The sequence below is a fragment of the Blennius ocellaris genome, assembly GCF_963422515.1.
Source record: "Blennius ocellaris genome assembly, chromosome: 6".
Lineage (NCBI taxonomy): Eukaryota > Metazoa > Chordata > Actinopteri > Blenniiformes > Blenniidae > Blennius > Blennius ocellaris.
Window position 1 is genome coordinate 11745832 of NC_137655.1, and position 23902 is coordinate 11769733.

General features: G+C 39.9%; 1 protein-coding gene across 1 annotated transcript in view; it reads right to left on the reverse strand.

The window, feature by feature from the left end:
• LOC308131207 (ephrin type-A receptor 6-like) overlaps positions 1-23902 on the reverse strand; it is a gene marked incomplete at both ends in the record, with an annotated part of 170750 nt that overhangs the window by 11710 nt on the left and 135138 nt on the right. The window contains 4 exons of the mRNA XM_080497845.1: positions 2560-2630; positions 17668-17776; positions 20712-20874; positions 21312-21436. Coding sequence (XP_080353971.1) covers positions 2560-2630; positions 17668-17776; positions 20712-20874; positions 21312-21436 — 468 coding nt within the window. The remainder of the gene's footprint in view (positions 1-2559; positions 2631-17667; positions 17777-20711; positions 20875-21311; positions 21437-23902) is intronic.

Here is a 23902-nt window from a genome sequence, read left to right on the forward strand (position 1 = left end):
TTTTAATACTGTTACCAGGCTTAAGAATAAATCCACCAATAAATCTGCAAATCAAACATATTGATACTTTTTTATAAATAGGTAAATCGACAGTTTAACTCTCCTATAGTTGGACATTTTTTCAACAGGAACTGTGGTTATTACTGATACTACACAACCACGGGTACTTGACCCCCAACAAATACTCCTGCAGCCTGCACTGATATAAATATCCGCTAAGTGTGGATGCTTCCACAGATGCAGCCACTCTCAAAAAATTGCAAAGCCTTCAACATAAAAGTGAAGTGTAGCGGGTCAGATCTGCACTCCATACAAGTTATCATGGTTTCCTTTTATATGTGCAAATCTGAATTTTCCAATTTGAATAAGCTCAGATTGAGTAAGACCACAGGACCCCCTTGGACCCCAGCTGCAGGGCCCAGAAGTCATATTAGGCACCAATGCTATAAGGACTCTGAATCCAAATGAGGATGCACTTTAATATATTCATAATCACAATTAATGATAATGCTAAAGATCCGAAGGCACAAGACTCCAGTCATCATGCTGTGACAAAAAGTACACATTCCAGTTCATAAAACACACACACACACACACAAGTTATTTTATATGACTGAAATATACTGTTGGAACAGCAAGGATCTATTTAAAAAATCTTGATCAATGCAGACAAACCCACACATTCACACATCTTATATTAACAGAGCAGAAATAAGCATTTTCTTCAGTTTCTCCCACCCTGTATCAATAATGAATCAGAGGACATTATATGAACCAATGCAACAGTGACTTGGCCACTCTCGAGACAAATGATTTTCGTCAAACAGAGACACGTAACCCCACTGCTATTGATTATGAGCAGGGAGGGAGAGTGTTACACAGTTCGATATCTTTCCTCCTGCAGAGCAGGAATGGAGCATTGCTGAGAGGCTACCGAGTGCTGAGCTAGTATTTAAGCCACTTATCAGCCGCCGTTTAATGCAGCCATGCCGAAGTGTCCTTGAGCAAGTCAATGAATCTTTAACAGGTTGTTCTGTGTCTGACCCGGCGACTCAGCAGAGAGGGCCTGCACAAAGGCCGTTTCTCCTTGAGGGATCGATACAGTATCACAAAACAAAGAAGAAGAAAAAAATAACAAAGCTCCTAAAACAATCTGTTGTCTCTTGATGTAGGAAAGCAGACCCCGAAAACCCAGGAATCTCGTTCTCCTCACAAATCTTCTGCTCGACGTCAGATTCAGAGCCGAGTCGGGGGCGGGCACTGGGGACGGAGGGTTTTGAAGACCAAAGTTATAGTCGACACACACCCACTCAGTCCACAAGGTGTGTGTTTTAATCTTGAATATCTGAGACCTATGTGGCACCTTTGAAAACTAATCTGATATATATATTTTTTCTCACCTTCTTCCATCTCTTTCTGGCACTCTGGCCTCAGTCCAGCTGTCCTCTTCGAACATTCCTCATTTTTCTATGTCCTCTCCCTCTCATCACGCACACCCTCATCCTCGTTTCTATCTCCTTTTTGTTTTCTTCTTTTGCAGTTTCCCCGTCACCTCGCACCCCCCCAGAATCGTCATCTTTTTGTTCACCTTCAAACATCTTTTAGCCCCCACCTCAAATCTGTGATTTCAATTTGTGGTTTTCATGACAGGAATGAACAGTTGAGTATTGAAGACAGAAGGATGGTAAAAGAGGCAGAGAAGTACAAGAGTGCAGGAGCAGGTGTTTCATGTTTCAGCTTTGCAACCACTCTTAAATTTACTCCAAAAATGTAATTGAGCTCGAAAAAATAAGCTTGAGTGGACCACCAAATGAAACCTTAAGGGATGTTGTGAAGAAGAAGGAGAAGAGAGAGAAAGATGAAGGGGATTGAAAGATTATGTTTAGTTTATTTGTGTGGCATCCGAATTCTGGGAGGTTCAGTTGTAACTGTGATAATAGCAAGTCTAGTGTTTGAACGGACAGCCGGTCAAGTCAGTGAACGACTCAATATTCTGATGGGCAGCACCACACAGTACATTGAAAGCAAAGAGGGAGGCAGGTGGCTCGCTTGTATACTGGCAAAGATACGAAACAGAAAACATAATTGTTTCTCACCAAATTGTTGTGCGTTCTGGCACAACTCATGTTAATGTAAATATTATGATATGTTCTGCACTGAGTGGACTGAGCAGACATCCATCATGCCTATAAATCAAATCCAGACGAGAGAGAGAGAGAGAGAGAGAGAGAGAGAGAGGAGAGAGAGAGAGAGAGAGAGAGAGAGAGAGAGAGAGAGAGAAGAGAGAGAGGAGAGAGAGAGAGAGAGAGAGAGAGAGAGAGAGAGAGAGAAGAGAGAGAGAGAGAGAGAGAGAGAGAGAAGAGAGAGAGAGAGAGAGAGAGAGAGAGAGAGAGAGAGAGAGAGAGAGAGAAGAGAGAGAGAGAAGAGAGAGAGAGAGAGAGAGAGAGAGAGAGAGAGAGAGAGAGAGAGAGAGAGGATGAGAGAGAGAGAGAAGGAGAGAGAGAGAGAGAGAGAGGAGGGGAGAGAGGGGGAGAGAGAGAGAGAGAGAAAACTATTTACCATGTCCATTCTGATAATTCGTTCTCCTTTTGTCCTCCGACGTCATCTTGGCCTTAAAGTACCACTGACACCTGAAACAGACAGATTGAATGGCAGTCAATCAAATATGTGGGGATCGTTGCAATTTGACATCATTATAGTTAATTCGTTTTTGAAGGTTCAGGAACCAGCAGAAACCAGAAGGTGTAGTTGAAATAGTCCAGCACATGACCAGGGGTCTTCCAAGTGTGGAAGGATGAGCCCCTGTGCAGACCCCCCCCCAAAAAAACCCCAAAACAAACAAAACAAACAAACCACTGAAAAGGTAAAATAAGGATTTGTTAAGGTAACTATCGCCAACAACTTTTTGTATTCCCTCTCAGAAATGTTGCACTTCAGACAGATGCGCATGCAAAAACACTCTTCCAAAGATTGGAGGGGGTGATTTAACAACTTCACACTGTGAAGAAAAATGTGTTAGCTTGTATTAAAAACTGGAAAGAGATGGTAAAAAGGGGAATGTGCGAGAGCAACAAAAAACCCCAATGAACCAGATGGCAATAGAAGGGACTATGAGGGCGGGGCTGTGATCTTTCAAAGGATATTCAATCTATTTAAATCGCAAGACAACTTGATCTGTGATTTGCATCTGCAGCTAAACACATAGGCACCTATTCAACATAAATGAAAGAAGCATGTGAGTCAACAAGAAATACACTCAAATCCTCTTAATTCACCTGAACAGTCAAGAGAGAGAACATTTCCTCAACACACAACTATTGATAATATATAACTATGTGTAAGCTCACACGCTTGCCCGAATGTGAGGGTGTGAGTTTGTGGGAGAGTTTATCTGGGCACCGAGCGAGTGACAGACAGCCAACGACAGATAAAAAGCTGCTGCCAAGAAAAGTCTGAAAAGCTGAGAGATTAGATGACAGCATCTGCAAAAGACCACAGAGGACTTTATCCAAATAGATGCTTGGAGGTTACTTTGAAATAAAAAATGAAAAAAAAATAAAATTAATAAAATAAAAATAAAAAATACATGTGAATCCCGTTCATGGCCAAGAACTGTGTGGACCAGCTTACTGGGGATGATGAAACAGAGTTTGATGGAAACATTCAGACAGTACAGCAGGTATTAGGTTTTACATTAGAGGCTGTGTACGTAATAGAAAAAAACAAACTAAAATATTTGATCTCCTTTTACTAACCTTATAAGGCAGCTTCAACTATGTTGTTGTGTCTATGTAAACAGGTGGCATAACAACCAATAACCAGTAACACAATAACTGCCAATTATGTAATGATTTTGGCCATTCTGAATGTAATAAAGTCAATAACGTAATAAACTGGAAAAAAGACCATAAACAAGAGTGTTGCAGTGTATGTATCCTCAGTGAATTAATATAATGACCGTCCCATCCACTAATGGTATTATGACAATAGGGGAAATTTCTTATTACACTATCGGCAGGTTGTTACATAATTTTGATTAAACTACTCAATCAATCAATCAATCAATCAATCAATCTTTATTTCTATAGCACTTTTTATACATTAAAGCAACACAAAGTGCTTCCACAAGAATTAAAAACAGTGCAAAGACAAAATAGTTGGATAAAAAGCAGGTGAACACACACGCACACACACACCATAGGTGAAGACATGCCTAGTGATATGGAGACATGGCAGGACACTGAGGACTAAGGTGAGGAAAGGGACATATTTGGGCCGTCCACACTGGGGGTGGCACAACTACTGGCAGGTATTACATTAATGGTTGTTAGAGGGCGAAGTTCATGCAGCAAGGAACCTTAGAAAATACCAGTTGTGTTAGCGTAAGCACCTTTTCCTGGTTAGAAACATTCACATAAGAAACAGCGACATATAAGCTTGCATACAGATGCAATAATGCTTGTAAAGTCAGCGTTATCCATGGATTTAGCTCTTTCTCGTATTGAAATACTGATGCGTTAGTTAGCCAGCCAGCCAGGCAGGATAAAGCCACATCATTATTTCCTGTCATAATGTAGATGTACACTTGTCATCATGTCGAGTGTCACTTTAGTTCCACGTAGCTTTCTGAAATGTTCAGTTTTTCCAGTAGATTAAACTTTAAAAGCCTTAAGATTTTTACCCAATGTAATAAAGGGCCTTTAAAATATTCCCAGTAACTCATTGACACAATATTACCATTTTCAGTATATCAGCATGGGAGTGGATTAACAATGAAATGCATAAAAGGCCATTTTGGATTTTCCTAGCTGCAATGATATCCGCTTTAACAGTCACAAAATTCTTTTGAATTTTTTGGGGGGAGATTTTACTGCAAACTAATAAATTGGGGTCAAATTGCAGAATACTATTTGAGACAATCCAAAGTAACAAGGAACCGCTTAAAATTATAGTCATTAAAAGGAGGGATTAAGCTATCATTTCATTTATCGTCTTCCCATGGGCTGTATTATTAGCATTGCTGTCAAAATACAAGAACATTGTCATACATATTCTGACACAACCATACGACTTAAAAGCAAGAAGTTTATAACACAATCACTTTTTCACATTTAGATATTTTAGGTTTTTTATACGAGAGAAGGACTGGTACCAAGCTATAACCGAACCAGCTGTTATTGTATTTGCCTTCAGAAATCCTCCTGCAAACTCCAATAAACAACAGTGAAATCTCAAAGGCTCAAAACCTTCACATTTTTATGATTCAATAAATAACCATCTGTATGGTGAGGTATCAGGTATGATAAGCAGGAGAATACAATAATTTGGGTAAACTCATCAATTAGCTTCAGCATCTGCTCTGATGATCAAGTTATGTCTTTCTATTATTCAAAGGTGGTTTATTGTTATCGAGGTGCTGCTTAAACCTGGCAGCAGGGCGTAAATATCACAAATGTACCCAGTGAAGCACATCGGGGTCATGCGGGAAAATGATTTCTTGCTGCGTAGCTATAATAGGTGAGGCCCCTCAAGCATAAAACCATTCACACACTCTTAAAAGTCACCGATCACTGATAACACTACAATTGCTTGTAATTGCTATTCTCCATTTACCACATTCTCACAGTGTGTATAACAGTTTCAAGTATATGCAAAAGTAGGTTTCCTTTAATTAAAACAATCCTTGTTTTTAAAAATTATTGAATACATTCGGCAGCTGGAAAACACTCATTTGATAATGAATGGAATTACATACAGTGTTCAACTAACTCTCTGTCACTTGATTTAACGTCCACTAAAATGCTTAAAATAAAACTTTCAACAAGAGACATGGTTTTCGTCAAGGTACGGACATTTCTCGATTTTAATTAGGCAGCAAGAAACTAAATATGTTGGAAATAGTAGGACATTCTGAGGTTTTATTGGGTAAACTTTTAATGCAGGTGTCCAACATGTGGCCTGTGAGCCAAGGGTGGTCAAATACTTCATTCTGGGACACAGGATGATATTGTTGAAAACCTTTAATGTGGCCACAGCTTTTCATTTATTCAATGAGAACAGACATAACCTGTTATAAGGAGTGATTGTGCTCACCGGATCACCATTTTGCTAATGAAATAGCTTTAGCATCAAAACAACAGTGTCAAGGGAAGTTTATGAGAAAAGGCATGCAGCTATGCAGCAACATACTTAGAAAGGATTTCTAACTCATTTGCTACTGTATGTAATCACATTCAAAGACATTCAAAATAGGGCACTTTTCAATGTTTTGCCAGTTAAAATTGAATTGAATACACTTTTTGAAAATGAGAGTTGAAAAAAGAACAACATGGAATTGGAGTTTGACACCAGTTTTAATGTGAGTTTTTGTTTTTTTAAATTTCCATTCAAAGCAGGGCTTTGTACCTTTAATGTCCTGCGAAATGTAATTAGTGTACCTGTTGGAATTCTACTGTGTGGTCAGGAGCTATAATCCACTTGGTCACGCTCAGTAGGCCTATAATGAAGTTCTCTGCCTTTCTTGATGGCTATTTGTTCTGGGCATATAGGCATATGGTGTGAGCTCCTTTTGGCAGCAAGGCTGAAGTGATTTTAGATATGACAGACATAATGTGGCTGTGATGGATGGAGGCCATCGAAGGCTGCAAGATCAGCATCAGTTTGGCTCATGGTATCAAAGACTGGTTATTACATGCAGTGAGCAAAATTATCCTGAATGCTTCTATGTGTGTGCACGCTTGTATGCTTGTGTGTTGAGAGGGGACGGACCCAAGAGAGAATAACTGTAATGGCCACCCCTCACACTCCTGCATGGTAGGTCTGCATGTGAAGTACTGAAGAGGTGGGACTGATGTAGGAGAGCAGCCAGATGGAAATAATGAAAGCTGCTCTCAGTTCTCTCGAAGGCTGCAGCACTGATGAATTTTAAAACATATTTGCAGAAGTGAGCTTAATTAATGACCATGAGCATGAGGGACACTCATTCCCACCTGTGGCTCTGGATCCCCTAATAACTTTTCTCATATTTCATTACTTTATAAGCTACAAAATCCAAATTTTGTTTCCAACTCAGGCATGAGTTCACAGTATACATTTACTCCCACCCCCACCCCCCTCCCCCCCAAACACACACACATACACACATAATATTCTACACATACCACTAGCATGAAAAAATGTGGCCGTCTGTTTTTCACAAGAACAAACACAACTAATTTGACACTATCTCAAAAATACTTGGCAGGTAAGCATTTCTCTCCATACTGTAATACTCGGCTTCCTGCAAGATTAGAAAAGTTACACCCCCATTGAAATAGAACTTTTAGCTTTTACGTCCTTATTATGCAAGAATAACTGTCCTCCTTAACTAGAAGTCGACTAAATTTCAATCCAATGGCTCATGGGTGTGATGTCCTTTTTGAGGCTTGAAAAGATATTCTTTAAGGGCCAACCTCAAGTGCTTATGCCCTCTTTCTTTTCTCTATCTTTTGTTTTCTCTCTCAATATAACTTTCCTGTTTGTGATAATATCCATAGTTGTTCAAATATGCCTGCCATTACCGAGCCATATACAGGATATATTCTTGCATAAAAGATATTAAGAACAAGTAATACAACAGAATGCACACATTCTAGGTAGGCAAGTGACATCTTTTTAGTAATTAAAGACAATTAGGTTGACTGTGGAAAAAGCAAAATTTGGCTTTAGAATGCTTTTGTGGGAAAAGTAAATAATTTCTTTTGTTTTATAAGGGATTTGATGAGAATAAGGAACTTCTATCCCTTAAATGAGTGGCAGTAAAGTAGAAAAGAAGCAGAGCCCAGAGGCTTGACCCAAACCCCCAACAGAGACAAAGCAGAAACAGACAGAAGTCTTGCAGTCGCACTGTCACTTCAGTGGAGAGTCCTCTCTTCACTGTCACTGCTGCAGACAGCTCCGACTCTCCCACAGAGCTGCGCCCCCACGCCACTCTGCTCCAAAGGGAAGATGCTATCTCCCTACAGGAGATGGAGGTGGTGGAGCTGAGGGACAGATCTACCGCTTGTCCCGAACCTGACAGGATAAGTTGGTGCTGACAAGCTTTACTGCTTGTTCGGGTCTGATTGGAGCCAGGACAGGAATGCTATTAACATGAAATGTTACTCTACTTCAAGCAAAAAAGATGACATAAATCAGTTAAAGTACAAGTGAAAAAGGACACAACAAGCATTAACTGAATACTACTCAGGCCTGAGTACATTTTTATGTATTAAAATTTATATTTGACCACAATCTTTCCTTTATTGGGTGTGTTGCTTTAAGCTCTGACGTACAGGCTTCAGTGAACTTAAAACTAATCATGAGTTTTAAAACTACAACAGCCCTGCAATAGATTCAACATCAGTATGATTGAATTACAGCATTCTACAGACAAAAAAAACCAAACAAACAGTAAACATGAAACAATGTTGGACAAGTTTCTGAGAATTGGTTTCTGTAATTATTAAACAGTCACTAAAAATATCCAGTAACATTTTAAAGTACTCACACTTTACTTGGCATCCTCACCAATGAAATATGTCTAAATAATGGGTCAGCTCTGTGTGGGTCAGTTTAATGACTGATTTGCTCATTAGGTTTAGCTGAAGTTACATCAGTTCGCTGTGGAAGTCAAACCATTATGCACACGTTATTTGGATTTTTAATAAAGTGTGGCATTTTCAACTGCAAGTGCTCGACTGCACACGTTCCCACAAGGGGAATACAATCTGAAGCAGTCATGCAGAACTCTGCATAACACCTGCGCTCAGAGGGACCCAGTTAGTTCAGGATCCAACAACATGTACCAGGGAGGAGAGGGGCAGCTCCAACTGTTTTCATGTATAACTCAAGTAGCGGGATCATGAAGACTTCAGTAATTGTTAGTTCTGAGTTTCAGCCAAAAGTAGGAGCATTTCAGTGGTGTATTATTTGATGAATCACCCCATAACTTTTTAAAGAAGTAACTGCAATATATAACCTTAATCTGCACAACACTTTATATCGCCAAGGCTGACATCGCTTGTATTACAATCCAATACTCTCTGTCTGAGAAAAAAAAACTGAATAAAAGTTGAAAAAAAAAATCCTGTATCAAGGCATAACAAATTCATCAAATGTAATCACACTCTAAGGATGAACTCTGAGATGCAAAGATGTTTTAGTTTTCAACAAATAACACTGAATCGACTCTCATCGTGTAAAAGGTCATTTGTCACTTACTATACCTGCGATGCAAGTTTCTGTCACTGAAATGTTTACAGAGTGCTTTTTGCCCATCACACGCCAGAAGGGAAAGTGTGACAATAACCCTAAAGAGAGGGCGGCGCCGTGAAAAGCACACGAACACACCTTTTCCTACTGACAGCTACAGACAGAATTACAGAGATAAAGTGCTAAACTTTGTAACAACTTGCAGTGCAGTGTGTACAAATGCATGAAACTACTGCATGATCATGCACCAAAGTATGGTATGACAGGTATATGAAAGCTTAGCTGTAGGAGGCATCTCAAGATATATCTGGGGACACTTTGCCTTGGACCTGGTTGCAGGGAGCCCTCCTGTAAGCTTGCTTATAAGCCTTGGTGTCAGTTTCAGTGGAGACTATCTTATCTTTAACAGCTTTATCTGTGCATTTACTAAGTGCCCCATTCAAAGTTACAGTGATTTGGGCTCCAGCAATGACAAGGGTGAGGAAGTCAGCTCCACGGCAGACCTGAGAATGTGCTGTAAATGGTGCAGCAGGTGCAGATATTTCAGTGCTGGTCAAAGAGATAAATGCAGGCCTTCACCGTCTGACTGGATCATCTATCCATCTCAGAGAAATACAGTACCTTCACTGTACAATAAAGCAGATTATGTAGAAGTATGGAGGAGTGGAGGAAGAGGAATATTGAGGATCGCTTGGAATGTCAAGGGGAACTGTGGTGTTTGCAGCGCTGCTAAACTTTATAGTAGCTTATTACTCTTTCGGCCTCTTTTAATGCCATACAATGTTAATATGGGGCAAAGCAAATGTGCATGTGGAGGTGATTTGTGGGGTTTTATTTGTACTGTGGGGGTCTTTGAAATCAATACTGCAGGACCAATTTTTCTGGATGATTTTGGTTGTTCTGTTTTCTGTCTTTACCTAAGAAGTCTACCTTCTTACTATGAACACAGATGTGTATTGTGGAAGTGACAAACAATCTTTTGTAATTGTGATTTATACACATATGAATTGCACTCTGTTGTGTAAGAAGCATCTGAGAATCAGCATGCAACTTGTTTTCTCATATATTACAATTAGTAACTGTTGCATTAAATTGTTTTCAATGCATGGATGTGACCGTGCTTTGGTAAATTAAACAACTTGTGTAAAAAAGGCTTTTCATTGCTATTAATAATAATTAGTTCCACTGTATGGGAAGATGTGTTTATTTGTATATTTTAGTTTTGTAATCCAACTCATTTACACAACTGTCCTATTAATCTCTTGAAAAAAGAAAGTATCACTCAGCCTACAGTCATTTTGGAAGGATAATTAGGACATTTGCCTCATGCCATTAGATATGGGCATAACCCATAATCTCCAAGTTTTAAAAGCTGAAAGACTCTTGAAAGACAGTACATTAAGAGATCCACACTGGGCATTGATCAGTGCTGCCCTTAGAAAAAAAAAAAAAGCAACAACCCAGAGAGTCAATCTGGCCACTTCATGACTGATTCTTTTCCTCTCCCTGGGTCTGATCAGCATCTGCATGAATTATGCAGAAGATTTCAGATTTTCTGCCTCAAACGTGATGCGGGCCAATGGTGCTGCCTCAGTAACTTTTTAATCAACATAGACTACCTCCACAGCATGATAGTGAATATATTTGGCCAAATAAAGCAGCTAACAGAAGCGAGGATAGCATGACCGAATAACTTTTGTGGTGAGTGCGCACCCTCACATCAATCTACTGGGAGGGAAAGAGAGAGAGTGTGTGTGCGTGTGTGTGTGTCTGTGATCACATATGAGCCTTCTTCTCTTTGAAGACTTAACATAATCCGGGTTGCCAGATTAGAGCAGGTGTCAGAGGGCCATGAGCTGCAGGTTGCCAGATTGGGCTTCCGCAAACTGAAGACTGTGGGATCCTGGACACTGATAGACAGAGCAGATAACATGGTGGCGAACACTGGCCGAGGGGACAAGAAGGAGATTTAGGGAGCGCCTGTTGACCTCCGCTGATGGGGTCAAGTTGTTCATTAAAGAAATAGTGACATGCGCCTTTATCAGTCTTTTCCAGTCGTATCCTCTGATCCCCTTTATCCTCCTATCCCTCTGTCTCGCAGGCTTTCATGTTGTAAAGAGGCCGCACACAGACACAGGCACACGCAACGATGCTTTCGCACACAAAGACCTTGGTTTCTTTCACTGTTCTCCAGCCTATTTGAGCATTGTTATACTGCATATTATTTGTACACACATCGGCGAGCACTCTGCACACCCACATAGCTCAGTGGAATAACCTTGCTTAAAGCTGTAATCATAACATCGGTGTAATTCAAACCACTCCTCTCTTGCCCCAACATCCATCACATTCACCTCACTCAGGCAACGTAGGTCTACTGCAGAGGCAACAAAAGGCTCAATGAAAATCATTGGATTAATAAATATGTCAAGAAACTGAGAAAAACTGTAATGATTGACCAAAAACCTTATTTTCTAACATGTTCTATATTTTCCAGCAAAGCAGATTCAAACATAGATGCATATTTCAAACAAACGGCATCGTGCAGGCCAATATGTATCCTTACTTACTTTATGTAGAACATCCTTCTGTAAAAGCTGCGTGACTGAAACCTCTCATCTTTCTCAGGCAGCTCAAGCACATTTTTTGAAACTAAAAGAGAGTGAAAGTCCCTCCTACACAGGGCAGAGGGACTGCAGATATGACAGATTGTGATGGGGTCTAAAAACACTCCAGCTACTCTTGTGTCTGCTTTTAGTTGGATTTAGGTGGGGGGGGGGTCCACCTTGTGCTTCAATGCAAAAAGCCAAAGGGCTTGCTTTAGCTCTTGGTGCACCTGGTGTGTGAGTTTTTAATAAAGTAGGGACACCTATCCGCCTACACACACCCAGATCGCATCCACAAAAATAAGATATACACCATAAATCCCTGCTGTACAATAGCAGCTTGAAGCTTTTTGTTGTCACAGGTGATGGACTCAAACGTCTCATGACATTTGAGTCATACCGACAATAAAGGGTTCCTGTATATGGTGGCACATCTTGAATGTCTGCTGTTCGCTATCATATCACTGAAGTTCAATGCTCACTTGTGGAATTTCTATGTGCAAGCGCAGGCTGCAGTTACCACTGCAATCACCATTCGTTTCCCACCCTGAGGTTGAACTGCCTCTACAGACTGGGCCAGTATAACTTGTGAAAACATCAACATGGGATATGAGAAACTGCACTGACAAACAGCAGGTATTGTAGGGAAAAAGTCGGAGGCTCTATCATATACAGTGCACACGTCATGTGGGTGTGAGCCAAACACGATTGTAAGAAAACAAAAGACAAAAAAAAAGATCCACCACCTGCATCTCATTTCAATCCACTATTGAATTTTGAGGCAGTTGCGAGTGAATTCAGCAGCAACAGAGCAGTGCGTTTTGTTCCCAGCTGCAATGATGAATGGTTTTGGTTTTGCCAGTCCTTTGATTTGCACCTGGCATGAGTACTGAAGCGTTTCACATGTCCCTGCCAACATGGACCAAACAGGATTTCTCACAAACAAAATTGAGATAATTTAAACTGGTGTCCATAACACAGCTCCATGAAGTTGTTAAAAATATTGGAGAGACTAAGAGAATTTAGAATTGTTGTTGTTGTTGATGGCAACACAAATTACATAATGATATGATGAAGTAACAAACCTTTTCGGGAGTCAGAAAAAACAAACAAAAAAACTAACAGCATGAACTGATCAGTTACATTAATTAAGCTAACAATGATATAAGTATTCACTGTTAAATAAGCATTAAAGGTTGTCTATAAGATGTATACAGCGTGACATGCTCCTATAAAAACAGTACTCATGGCAGCAATAGGTTACTATGTTGTTATGATTACTAAAATGTAAGATATAACTTGTTACCTGGTCATTTTGGTAAGAGATCTGCTGCCTCTCTCTATCCTGCTCACTGAGTGGACTTGTAAGTGTAGTATTAGCTTCACCTGAGGCTGTTGTGTCCAGTCAGGAGCAGCTCTGGCACTATTTCAGTATACTCCTGTTTACTGGTGGAGCTCCAGGCTAATTCATGAAAGATGCAATACATATGCTGGCTTCCATAAAAATGGGCTTATTTGCTTATATGTGTAACACCTGTTAGTTTTTGTCTGATTCTTCCTCTCACACACACACACACACACACACACACACACACACACACACACACACACACACACACACACACACACACACACACACACACACACACACACACACACACACACACACACACACACACACACACACACACACACCTCCGATACCCTTGCACAGTCTTCACTTACTTTACATGCCTACATCTCTTCAGAGGTTTGATCGATGAGTCTCTTATTCTTCCATTTTCTGTTTTGCACACAGACTGTTGAGACCAGGTAAACGCTCAAGCTGTTTCCTACGAGCCCTGCCGGGACATTATTGTCCTGGTTGAGTGTCCAATCCTGAATGTTGAGGGTATTTTAAGCCCAGCAGTAATTTCAGTTTGGCAAAACAAGTGAGTGCCAGGCTGCCCATATTGCTGTGGAATTATAAGTGTTTGTGATAGCTGCGCATTTATACTGCCCGAAAGAGGAGAGGACATCAGGGTGTCTATATCCGTGAAAACCTTCTTTTTTTACCCCCTAACAATGATGAACCTGAGAAGAGGTTTACAAATCCGTAAAAAACTACCCAAGACAATAAATGAAACTAGACCACATTACATTCTTATCATGACTTTGTGCAACACTAAACACAACACAAAAACATTTTCTCTGATGATAATTGGATCCTAAAAGATAGTAAATATTGCACGCATGTGATAGAGAAATATGTTTGCGCAGCATAGTGACACTAGCTATTCTTTCAAATATATCTTTTTAAATACTTTGTTGTGAAGCACAATGTATCAGTTATTGGTTCAATGAATTCCTATCTGAATTTCACAAAATTTGTAATTGGCATCCAACTTAACTGATCTTCCTAAGTTTGGGTTTATTTTCCATCTGTGCCACTTTAATAATTTCATCAGTTTATTAACTGTTAGACAGTGCAATGAGGATTTCATACACTTGGGTAGAAATGCAAGTCTGACTGAGCAAGGTCACTCTCCATGTAATTGTGCATCATCTATTGTACGTATTCTCCAGGTGCCTCACGGTAATACATAAACAAAGCTAAAAGAGAAAGAGCTAATGTTATAGCAACATTTCTGTGCAGGTAAAAGGTTTTATATGTACATAAGTTTTCTCTTTGTAATCTGTGAACTATTCTGAACTATTTGACATTGCACTGGTACCTATTAACTCCTTGTTAGCCAGCAATGTGTAGCAACCATCAGCCAAAAGTGTTGAATGTTATTTTGTAATGCATACCTTTGTTAATGTGTTTAAATGAATGAGTCACACCAGTTGGGTGTTCAAACTGGAGACGGTTTGCATTTGATGGACAAATTCATTTCAGTTTTCGAACAGAAATTCATTGTGTTTTACTTTAAGTTACTCACAAGAACAATTCATCACAGTTTTTTCCTTTAAAATGCAGCCTGACATTTGCATCAGAGTGGAGTCCTCAAGAATCTCTATGGAAATGCCACAACATTAAAATAGGATGTTTTATGTGAGACAGTCCAGGGACTTGTTTACTATATATTTCTGTCTGTGTTTGTGAGCAGTTCCATTTATGTTTCGTACGGCATCTTCAGAGTGAAACAAACAAACCTCCTAAACGTCACACTTCTGAAATATAGTCGTAAAGTGCTGCTGATTTCTGTCTCGGATGGTTACACATTGTCGCACAAAACAAGGTTGTGAATTTGAGATGACTGATTTACATTTGTCATTCTTCTGAATATTTATTTGAGCATCAATATCTGTGTGCTTCATTAAAAAGACCTGTCGTGTCTTGTCAAGACTAAATACCCATATGTAACAAGATGTAAAATGAATAGATATTGATATTGCAATTAGTCTTAAAATAGTCGATTGTGGTTTTGTGGCAGAGGATTATTTGAGCCTTGGCACACAAATGTAACACCAGACCTTCCTGCACACACACTTCTGTTCTTCATATTATCCTAATACCCGTCTGCACTTCCCTCCCCTTGCTGTAGTGGTATCTTGTGTCCAAAGGCAATTGTTGTAACAAAATGTAGTGTGAGGTTTGCCAATGCCCGGGAGGCAAAATTGAACACATACATTACGGTAAGCCAACGAATATAAAGCTTACAGTCACACTTAAATGGATCAGAGGCCTCCTTAAAGGTATTAAATGCACTTGTAGTTCTCCTGCAATGACAAGTCAAAATGTCTCCTGTTACAGAGGCTTGCTTTCTCTTACATTTTAACACAATCTTTTTAGGGGAAACACAACAGATCCCATTATTATTTTCCCCCCAAATGCTCATCAAATGTATGTATCTAAAAATTGCATCGCATTTCAAAGCTTCTGTTTAATGCCATTAGTGTCTCCAAGAGACAGCTAAAATCTCTACACCTTCAGATCACTGAGTGGATCTGCCGACATTTCTCCTTTAATCTGCTAGAAATGAGTAAACATTAAAATGGCAACAGCTTAACAAGTGTCCCAGTGTGACTTATGAAGGCTGCTCATCTGGATTGCTTTCTCTGTTTCACTGTGTGCAACAAAGAGTCAGAGATTGAGTGCAAAGTGAAGAGGGAGGAAGAGATATCAATCGGTACATCCACACAGACCTGAAATGAAAGGTTGTTGTGTGAGTGGAGGGACAAGCAGGGCCACCAAACCAAATGACAAAATGCGAAGTTAATTTGCCGACCAAATTTAAGAGCAGAGTCACTCCTCATTCCAACTTGTATTCATTCACCTGTCGACCTCATCCAGCACGATCTATCCCGTTTCCCTTTCTTTTCCTCTCTCCTTCAGCAATCTCCTGAAATAGAATCTCAAACCTGACTGAGTCTCCTTTATTTAAGCTTTCGACTCTCAGGACGTCCCAGACGAGTCGAACCAGGCGACCTCATCGATCACCTTCACCCGCATTGATCTTCATCACTTCAGTACAGTCTGTTCCCCTCAAACTGAAAACTCATATGGTTGTGGAAAGGTCCTTGACAGTAAAAGGTTTGTCATTCCCATAGAAAATAAAGAAAGATAAACCCTTTTAAAACAATTTTCCCTGATGTACAAAGCTGAACTTAGTCAGGAAGTGTGAATGAACACTCGTGTTGTCTTGGTGGCCACGATGCTCAGGATAGAGACTACAATATAAGACTCAACATTATTTTCATTGGTGTGGATTCCTCACAAACACCTGAGAACACAGGAAAATAAACCACAATGTTTGATTTGCAGCTCAAACGTGACTGCACATTCACTGATGCAAATCAATTCTTAACCAGCTGAAACAATTGTGAATTGCCGATTAGAATTTTTTTATTTACTCATTACAAAATGGTGGGGAAAAAATCTACTTGCTAATATAATCTCATATCTCACTGACTTAGCTGGTAGATGTTAGTTTGAACATCACGATCAAAGAAGTTCATAATAAAAATCTATTTAAAATTGTAATTGTAGCCCTCAGCAACAGTGCAGTTTCCTGCTTCCTACACTCTATACTTGTGCACAATATAAACAGTGTTAATCAATGGTTACTGAGTGTGATGCATTTAATCTACTACCATGACAATCATGGACGCAGCATTTGTTGTCCTTCATTTTTGTTGCATTGCATTTCGTGGATTTGCAGGTTTCAAATCTTGGTTCAGTTTCTTGAAAAAGATACTTTGGATTTTTCCTCTTTTGTGTCTTTTCCATAGACACCAAGGTTGCTTTCACCTGGCATTTTTACAGCTGTCATCTTGGGATGTTTTACAAGTGGAAATAGCAGTAGCATTGTGATTAAAGGGTTAAGAAAAGAAATAGTCCTTCAGTATTCCTGTGGATGATGCTCAAACTGCAGTTCACACATGTAGGCATACTTTCTTCATACAAAGCAACTGCCAGTCATGATGCTCCTGTACTTTTAAAGAGCTGGCAATAAAACAATCTTCATGTAGATAACATTAAAGATGATCAAAAAACAAGGTTACCTCATTTCATTCATCAGGGCTGAAACACAGGTGCTTGACCTGTGAAACTATACATATGCCCAATAAGTCAAAAAACAAAAAACAACAAGCGAAAGGTGAGGGAAAACATACCAGGGCTATATCAATGTGAACCCTTGAAACACTGAATCAAGTTCAATAATTTCATACTGAAGTTGTCATTAATCAGAGTTTTGATATTGTCAAAATGTCAAATGGTGGGAAAGTGTCATTGGAAAAAGGATTCAACACTGTCGTTTTCAGCTTTACATACTAGCTGTATGAAGCCTGGGGAGAATATGCAGTAAAACCTGGATTTAAGCAGATAGATGTGATTTCTTCTTACCTTCCAGTGATGAGGAGGAAGAGAGTGAGGATGACGAGAAGGGTAAAGCCACCAACCGCTGCAGTGACGATGACCAACACCTGGCCTTGATCAGAGGCGACGTCTGATGCTGAAAGTAGTGGAGAAGAAATGTAATGGTGAGAAAAAAAATGTGAAGACAAGAAGACGATGGTCAGTAGATAATATATGAGGAAAAAGATGGGAAAGAAGAGAATTGAGGGAATTGTGGAAAAAAGAAGATCAGCAAAATCAACTCCATTATTCCAACTCCGTCAAACACAGACCATGTACGCTCCGGTGATAGCCACATATTATGGAGATATGTTTGATCAGGTCTTTGTAATGCAAAAAACCTCTATCAGCTTTCAAACTGGAATGATTCATTTGCCTGCTGCTGTTTAATTATTATTATTCATTCATGAAATTGTGATTTAGTCCATGATCATTTGGTTAAATTGAGCCCATTTGATATTCATGATTTCTCCTTTTCTGTGTCTTGTCACAAGGCTAACGAATCCCAGATAATTGAAAGATGATTGCTATTACCAAACTTATTTCTATAATATTTCATGCTTAATGAATATGAATTGGAGATCAGTGTGCATGGTCACTGGCCCACCGAATCGGGCTCATTTATACAGTATGAGAGTACGTGTGAGGGTAAAGCTCAGAGCGGATTCATGTACGAGATTTGTCAAGAAAGTGTGCGTGTGAGTGTTGTGCTTGATAAAAGTAATTACAGCCCGTTCAAGGGGGGAGGGAGAGTGAAAGTGGCGGTGGTCAGATCACGCAAGACAATTTTCTTGGTTGTCAGCTTCACAGACTCTTCACATCACTAACTAAACAGCTGCGCTGGACTGATGCTGCTGTAATGAGGTGTGTGTGTGTGTGTGTGTGCGTATGTGTGTGTGTGTGTGCGTGTGAAGGGAGTGAGAAGGGCAGCGGAGGACAGGATGAAGGATGCGAGGTGGGGGATGAGGAAGCGGATGACAGAAGAGATACAAACATGAGGTGGAGGTGACAGACGGATGAAAAAAATGAACGTGGCGACAGTGACTGACAGGTGGAACGACGGACTGACAGTGAAGGAGAGGGTGACGGAGGCCAAATCTGCTTTCTCTTTCAGATGAAAGGCCAGGCGGTACAAAGACTTGGCCAAGCACCCCCTGATCCACAGATAAAGCAAAGCTCTGCAGCTTTGGAAGGGAGAGGGCCACTGTGAAGCCAAATCACCCCTCAACAATACCTGACCCAACATAAAAGGGCAGCTGGACCTTTGTATTTTATGAGTAGGACTTGCAATGAAGCAACTACTCACACAGACACACACGTAAAACATTGATTCGAAACATCAAGGCCGTATTATCAGACTCCCTGGTTGATTGTATTCAATTCTTCGATCGCCGTTGCAACGGATATTATGACCTTTCAGAGGTATGAGGGGATGCAAGTGAGGAGAAATTCCTACTGCAGAGACGCGAATGCCTAATAAATGTTGAGGAAAGCCTCAGTGTCAATTCACCTCATATACTTTGTTTTTGGCATATTTGGACAATTGCAGTTTTGTCCAAAGAGTCTCTGTTAATGAAGAAGATACTAATCAAACAAAGGACACCTAACATTATCTTTATAAAAGAGATAGATTAAAAAAAATGGAACAAGGAAGTAAATATATATAGTTGTCACTTCTTAAAATGTAATCTGTTTCTATCAGATATTCTGAATAAGGTACAAATGATTAAAGTCTTGTTAGGGAGCAAGTGGCTGAAATTGTCTTGTCAAAACCTGTGACATTTAGCGTTTTCCAGGCGATAAGGAAAGTCATTGACGTTGAAGAGTGTGGTGTCGACATGCTATAGTGTTAATTGTCCTTTCAGGGCTTCAGAAGATGCCTATTAGTCTGGCAAGAATTGAGAATGATTTCACATAGATAATTCTCCAGAAAGAGAAAGTGTATGTGGCATGCTTTACCATCCCAGCAAAATCCTCCTCCATCCATCCATCCATCCATCCATAGGACAGTCACTTAAACATTTTCAAATGGGGTGTTTCAACATTTAATTCAGTATTATGAGTGTGAGAAATGTCATACTATTCATTGTAATTACAACACAAGTCGCTCTTGATAAACACAAATAAATGAAATCTTTGCATGAATAAATTGTTTGTCAAGTGCAAGACTGATGAAAATTACATTGATTTCTATAATTTGTAGATCAAAAATAAATCTATAAAGTGCGACTGGATGACATCCTGCTCACGACACCATATTAGTGTTAGTTTTGAAGAAAGCCTTGAGGGTCTGGATCCTACTCCAGCCAACTTAGTGTTTGACTTAATGTAGAGTACATGATGTTTAACTGATTCAAGAAGTACTAGTTGTCTTTTCATCCCAGCAATAAGTCTGTTACACTGAACATTCAAATTAGCACCTACGACCAAAAACCTTCAAGTCAATTTTGTCTGTTTTGCGTATGTATTGGTATATATCGGTTATTTACAATAAAAGAAAAAGAAAGTTAAGGGTAAAAAAGGCCATGATAGAAGTTTGTGGTGGGTTCATATCCAGTTTTATTATTTGCTGGTGTCTCCATGATACAGATTGCCCTGAGTGCTGCTCCAGGCTACATGAACTTCATCTGACCCTGAACTCCCGGCTGCAACAAGCAAGCATTCAATCTCTGACTTGCTGCCTTAGAAATAAGAAAAAAAGTAACATTTTAAAGATGAACTTAAAATAAAAAGCTTGAACCCAATTCACCTAATTGATAAAGTTTTAATGTGATGTAATAGCTACAGGAATGGCTTTGATATAGCCCGTCACTTTGTCAATGGATTTCCAAACTGCTTGTGCTCTGGTTATATATTATACTCAATGTTGGACTAATAAAAGAAGAGTAACTCATTATACCTGTTTCATTTAAATATGACCTTCATCCTCACTTAATTTCTCATAAAACCTGTTTAATCCTCATTGTTAAATTAATCACAAATGCAGAGAACATGGTCGTCAGTAAACATGTATTGAAGTGAGAGGTACTTACAATCTCCTGTAGTTTCATATTCGTATTTCGGGGAGTAGGAGCTGTATCCAGTCGGCGAGCGGGTCCGCACGCTAAAGACGTACCAGGTTGCTGGTTTTAAACCTGAGACAATCACACTGGGAGCTTTGGTACGGGTCGATGAGTAGCTCAGCTGCTCGTGTTCCTGCAGGACAGAGTGCAGGGACAGAGAGGAAGTCTTATAAGTAAGACACATTTTTGAAATATTTCATCTAGACTGCGCTGCTTAGACATCCGAAACATTATCTGGCCCTCCAAAATTTACTGAGATCTAATCTGCAGCAGCAAACGATTGGGTTGCTTTGTTCAGTGACTGTGTCTTTTACTGTCAATCACAATTACAACTGCCGATTGCTCCACTGAGATGAAAAGAAGCTTGTAAGCACCTGTCATTGCTATTCGTAGCACAAAGTTCAGAAACATATTCAGTGACGTGTTTTATAACATACAGTTAATGTAGTTGTAATGCCAATCTGATCTGAATCACTGTGCTGCTGATATTTGAACAATTTATTTCCATTAAAAAAACAACTTACATGCTCTACCCTTGGAATTGGATTAAAAAAAAAAGTGTTTCTCTACCTTCTCATAATATTTTATCTCATAGTCGAGGACAGGAAGAGCTGTCTGCTCGGGTTGCTGCCAGGAGAGAGCGATGCTGTTAGGAGAGGCCCAGTCCTTCTTTAAAGCTCCCACCAGAGAAGGACCTGATTTGTAAACACAACAGAAACAACAAAACATGTTTTCAGTGTTTAGACACATGTGACTGTGTGAAAAAATGGTTTAGTTCAGAACTGGAAGCCTTTGTAGCTCCTGTGCACAATGAGTGTGTGACAGTGAACAGCAACGTGTCAAGAATGTGACAAGAATAAATTCAATGAACAATATATACATTTTACATGAATACCATCATTACCCTTCATCAAATCTTGAATGAACTTCACACATTCTGATCTTGTCTAAAAGACTTCAGATATCGAGATTCCAGACAGTGCCTGAGTCGATTGTTCTTTGTACATAACTCAAAGTCTTAAATGATGATTAAGCTGGGTGCAGATGTGAGTATAGGTGTTGATGACTCTCCAACACTGTTTCAGCACTGTGATAGAAAAGCAACCATTCCGACATTCACGGAATGTTTTGCACCATGGCAGCGAAGACATGCTCTAGAACTTCACCTCAATGTAGCAGCTGTGGTCGACTGATGGAGAGACACTGCAGGGCTTTTTGGCAAAGATCGAGCGATGGTATACATTACATTATATAAGTGGGCATTCAGTAAATGGCAAGAAAGAATAAAAATGGCTGTACTTTAAGAAATTCCCCCCAAAATCTCTGTAGTACTAAGAAGACATGACCATAAGGAGAAATTCTAATAAGACAAAATATTTGTATTTTTTTTGTTGATGGCAATGAGACTTCACTTACATAGTACCTTACAACTGCCTCAAAGCGCATTACATCATTCCTCACATTCACCCATTCACACACCAATGGAGGCTGCGGCCATACATGGCGCTGTCACTCCAATGGGAGCAGTGTCTTGCCCAAGGACATCTCAGCATATAGACAGGTGGAGATGGGAATCGAACCTGCAAACCACCGCTCAACCTACTGCAGTCATGCCGCCCCATGGTGCGTGCCATGGTGTGTAAATGTTGTTTGAATGGTTGAATGTGATTAGTGTTGTAAAGCACTTTGGGTCTGCTCACACAGTTTAAACTGCTATATGTGAAGTCAATTTACCATTTACCATTCTTAAGAAATAACTTGTGATTTATTTGTGAAAGCTGAGCAATGTAATTAGCTTATAATTCAACAATGAAAAACATACTGGGAGCATCAAGTGTGCTGATTGTTTCTTGGCACACCCAGGCAGAGAGGTTAAAGTTAAATGGAGAGAACATTTTGTTGCACATTTCTAGTGTGACAACATACAGGATTTGCCTTGTTCTTCTTCCCTAAAGTACACAATTTGCACGAGCTGCTTGTTAGAATAAAGCAACATTAATATATTATGTTAATTTTCAAAGACCAGATCGAAGAACCTGAGGAACACATTATAAATATAGATGCCATTGTTACACACCGTATAAAGATCATGTCTACACAAAAGAGCACCTGACTGATGTTTCACTTGACGGCTTTAAACCGTGTCGTTTATTTGTTTATCTCTGTGGTAATAAATGTGTTCAGATTACAGTGAAATTAAGTTGCGACGTATCGATTAAATGCAAATCAATGAGGTGTGATGTTCGTTAACGTCCGTTGCTTGTTTATGGCCTCAGACTCATAAAAGGAACGACGGTTCCCTTTCAACCTCATCTGTTCTTTATTTCAATAAACACCTCTTGGCATGGTAACCTAATTAAATGACTACGTTAAACACCGGGTAAGTTAATGCTGATGCACCCATATCTCTAAACTTCACACTGATTCCAACCTCATGGAGCATTAAGTCTGCCGGCCTGCGGAGAACCGGTTGACCTCAGGAAAACGCAATATGTTAAGAACATGCAGTGAATCCAGACTCAGTGTTTTTGTCTTTGTCTCAGTGTTTTATACAGTCCGGCTGTGTGATGGTACGGGAGCCTCATCGCTTGTTCACGTTGCCACCTGTCCGCCTCGTCGGTGATGATCACCAAACAACCACAGTCACTCAATTTTTCTCTATTTTAAAAAAACATGCCTCAGGCTATTCAAGTCGCTGTGAAAAACATCTACATAGCCATTCCCTTCTCCCAGGAGATCGTCTCGTTTAATTGAAAACAAGTTGAATAAACATCTACCTTTCTTGGACTGAATTGCATTAGCTTTCCTCGATGAATTTCTGCAGCGTAAATAATTGCACTGAGCCCCCAAGAGAGGTCAGCAGATGTAACTGCCCTGAGAGTCATTATTATATATTATATCATCTAATGTTACAGAGCTGACTCATTATGTGGATATAAAATGTAGGCCTGCTTTCCTCGAGTGCATTCAAAGTGAAATGATGACACAGGCTGTATTTTTTTTTTCTTCTTTCATTTATTCTACAATGGTGTGCCTGGGGAAGCTGCCCGCAGTTCTTGCTTTGACTAAAGCTGCGTATTAGAGGCTGGCAGCTTTGGGTTCAGGGGGGAGGATGAGGGAGCCAGAGTGGGGATTTGGGGTTTGGTGGTGGGGGAAGAGGG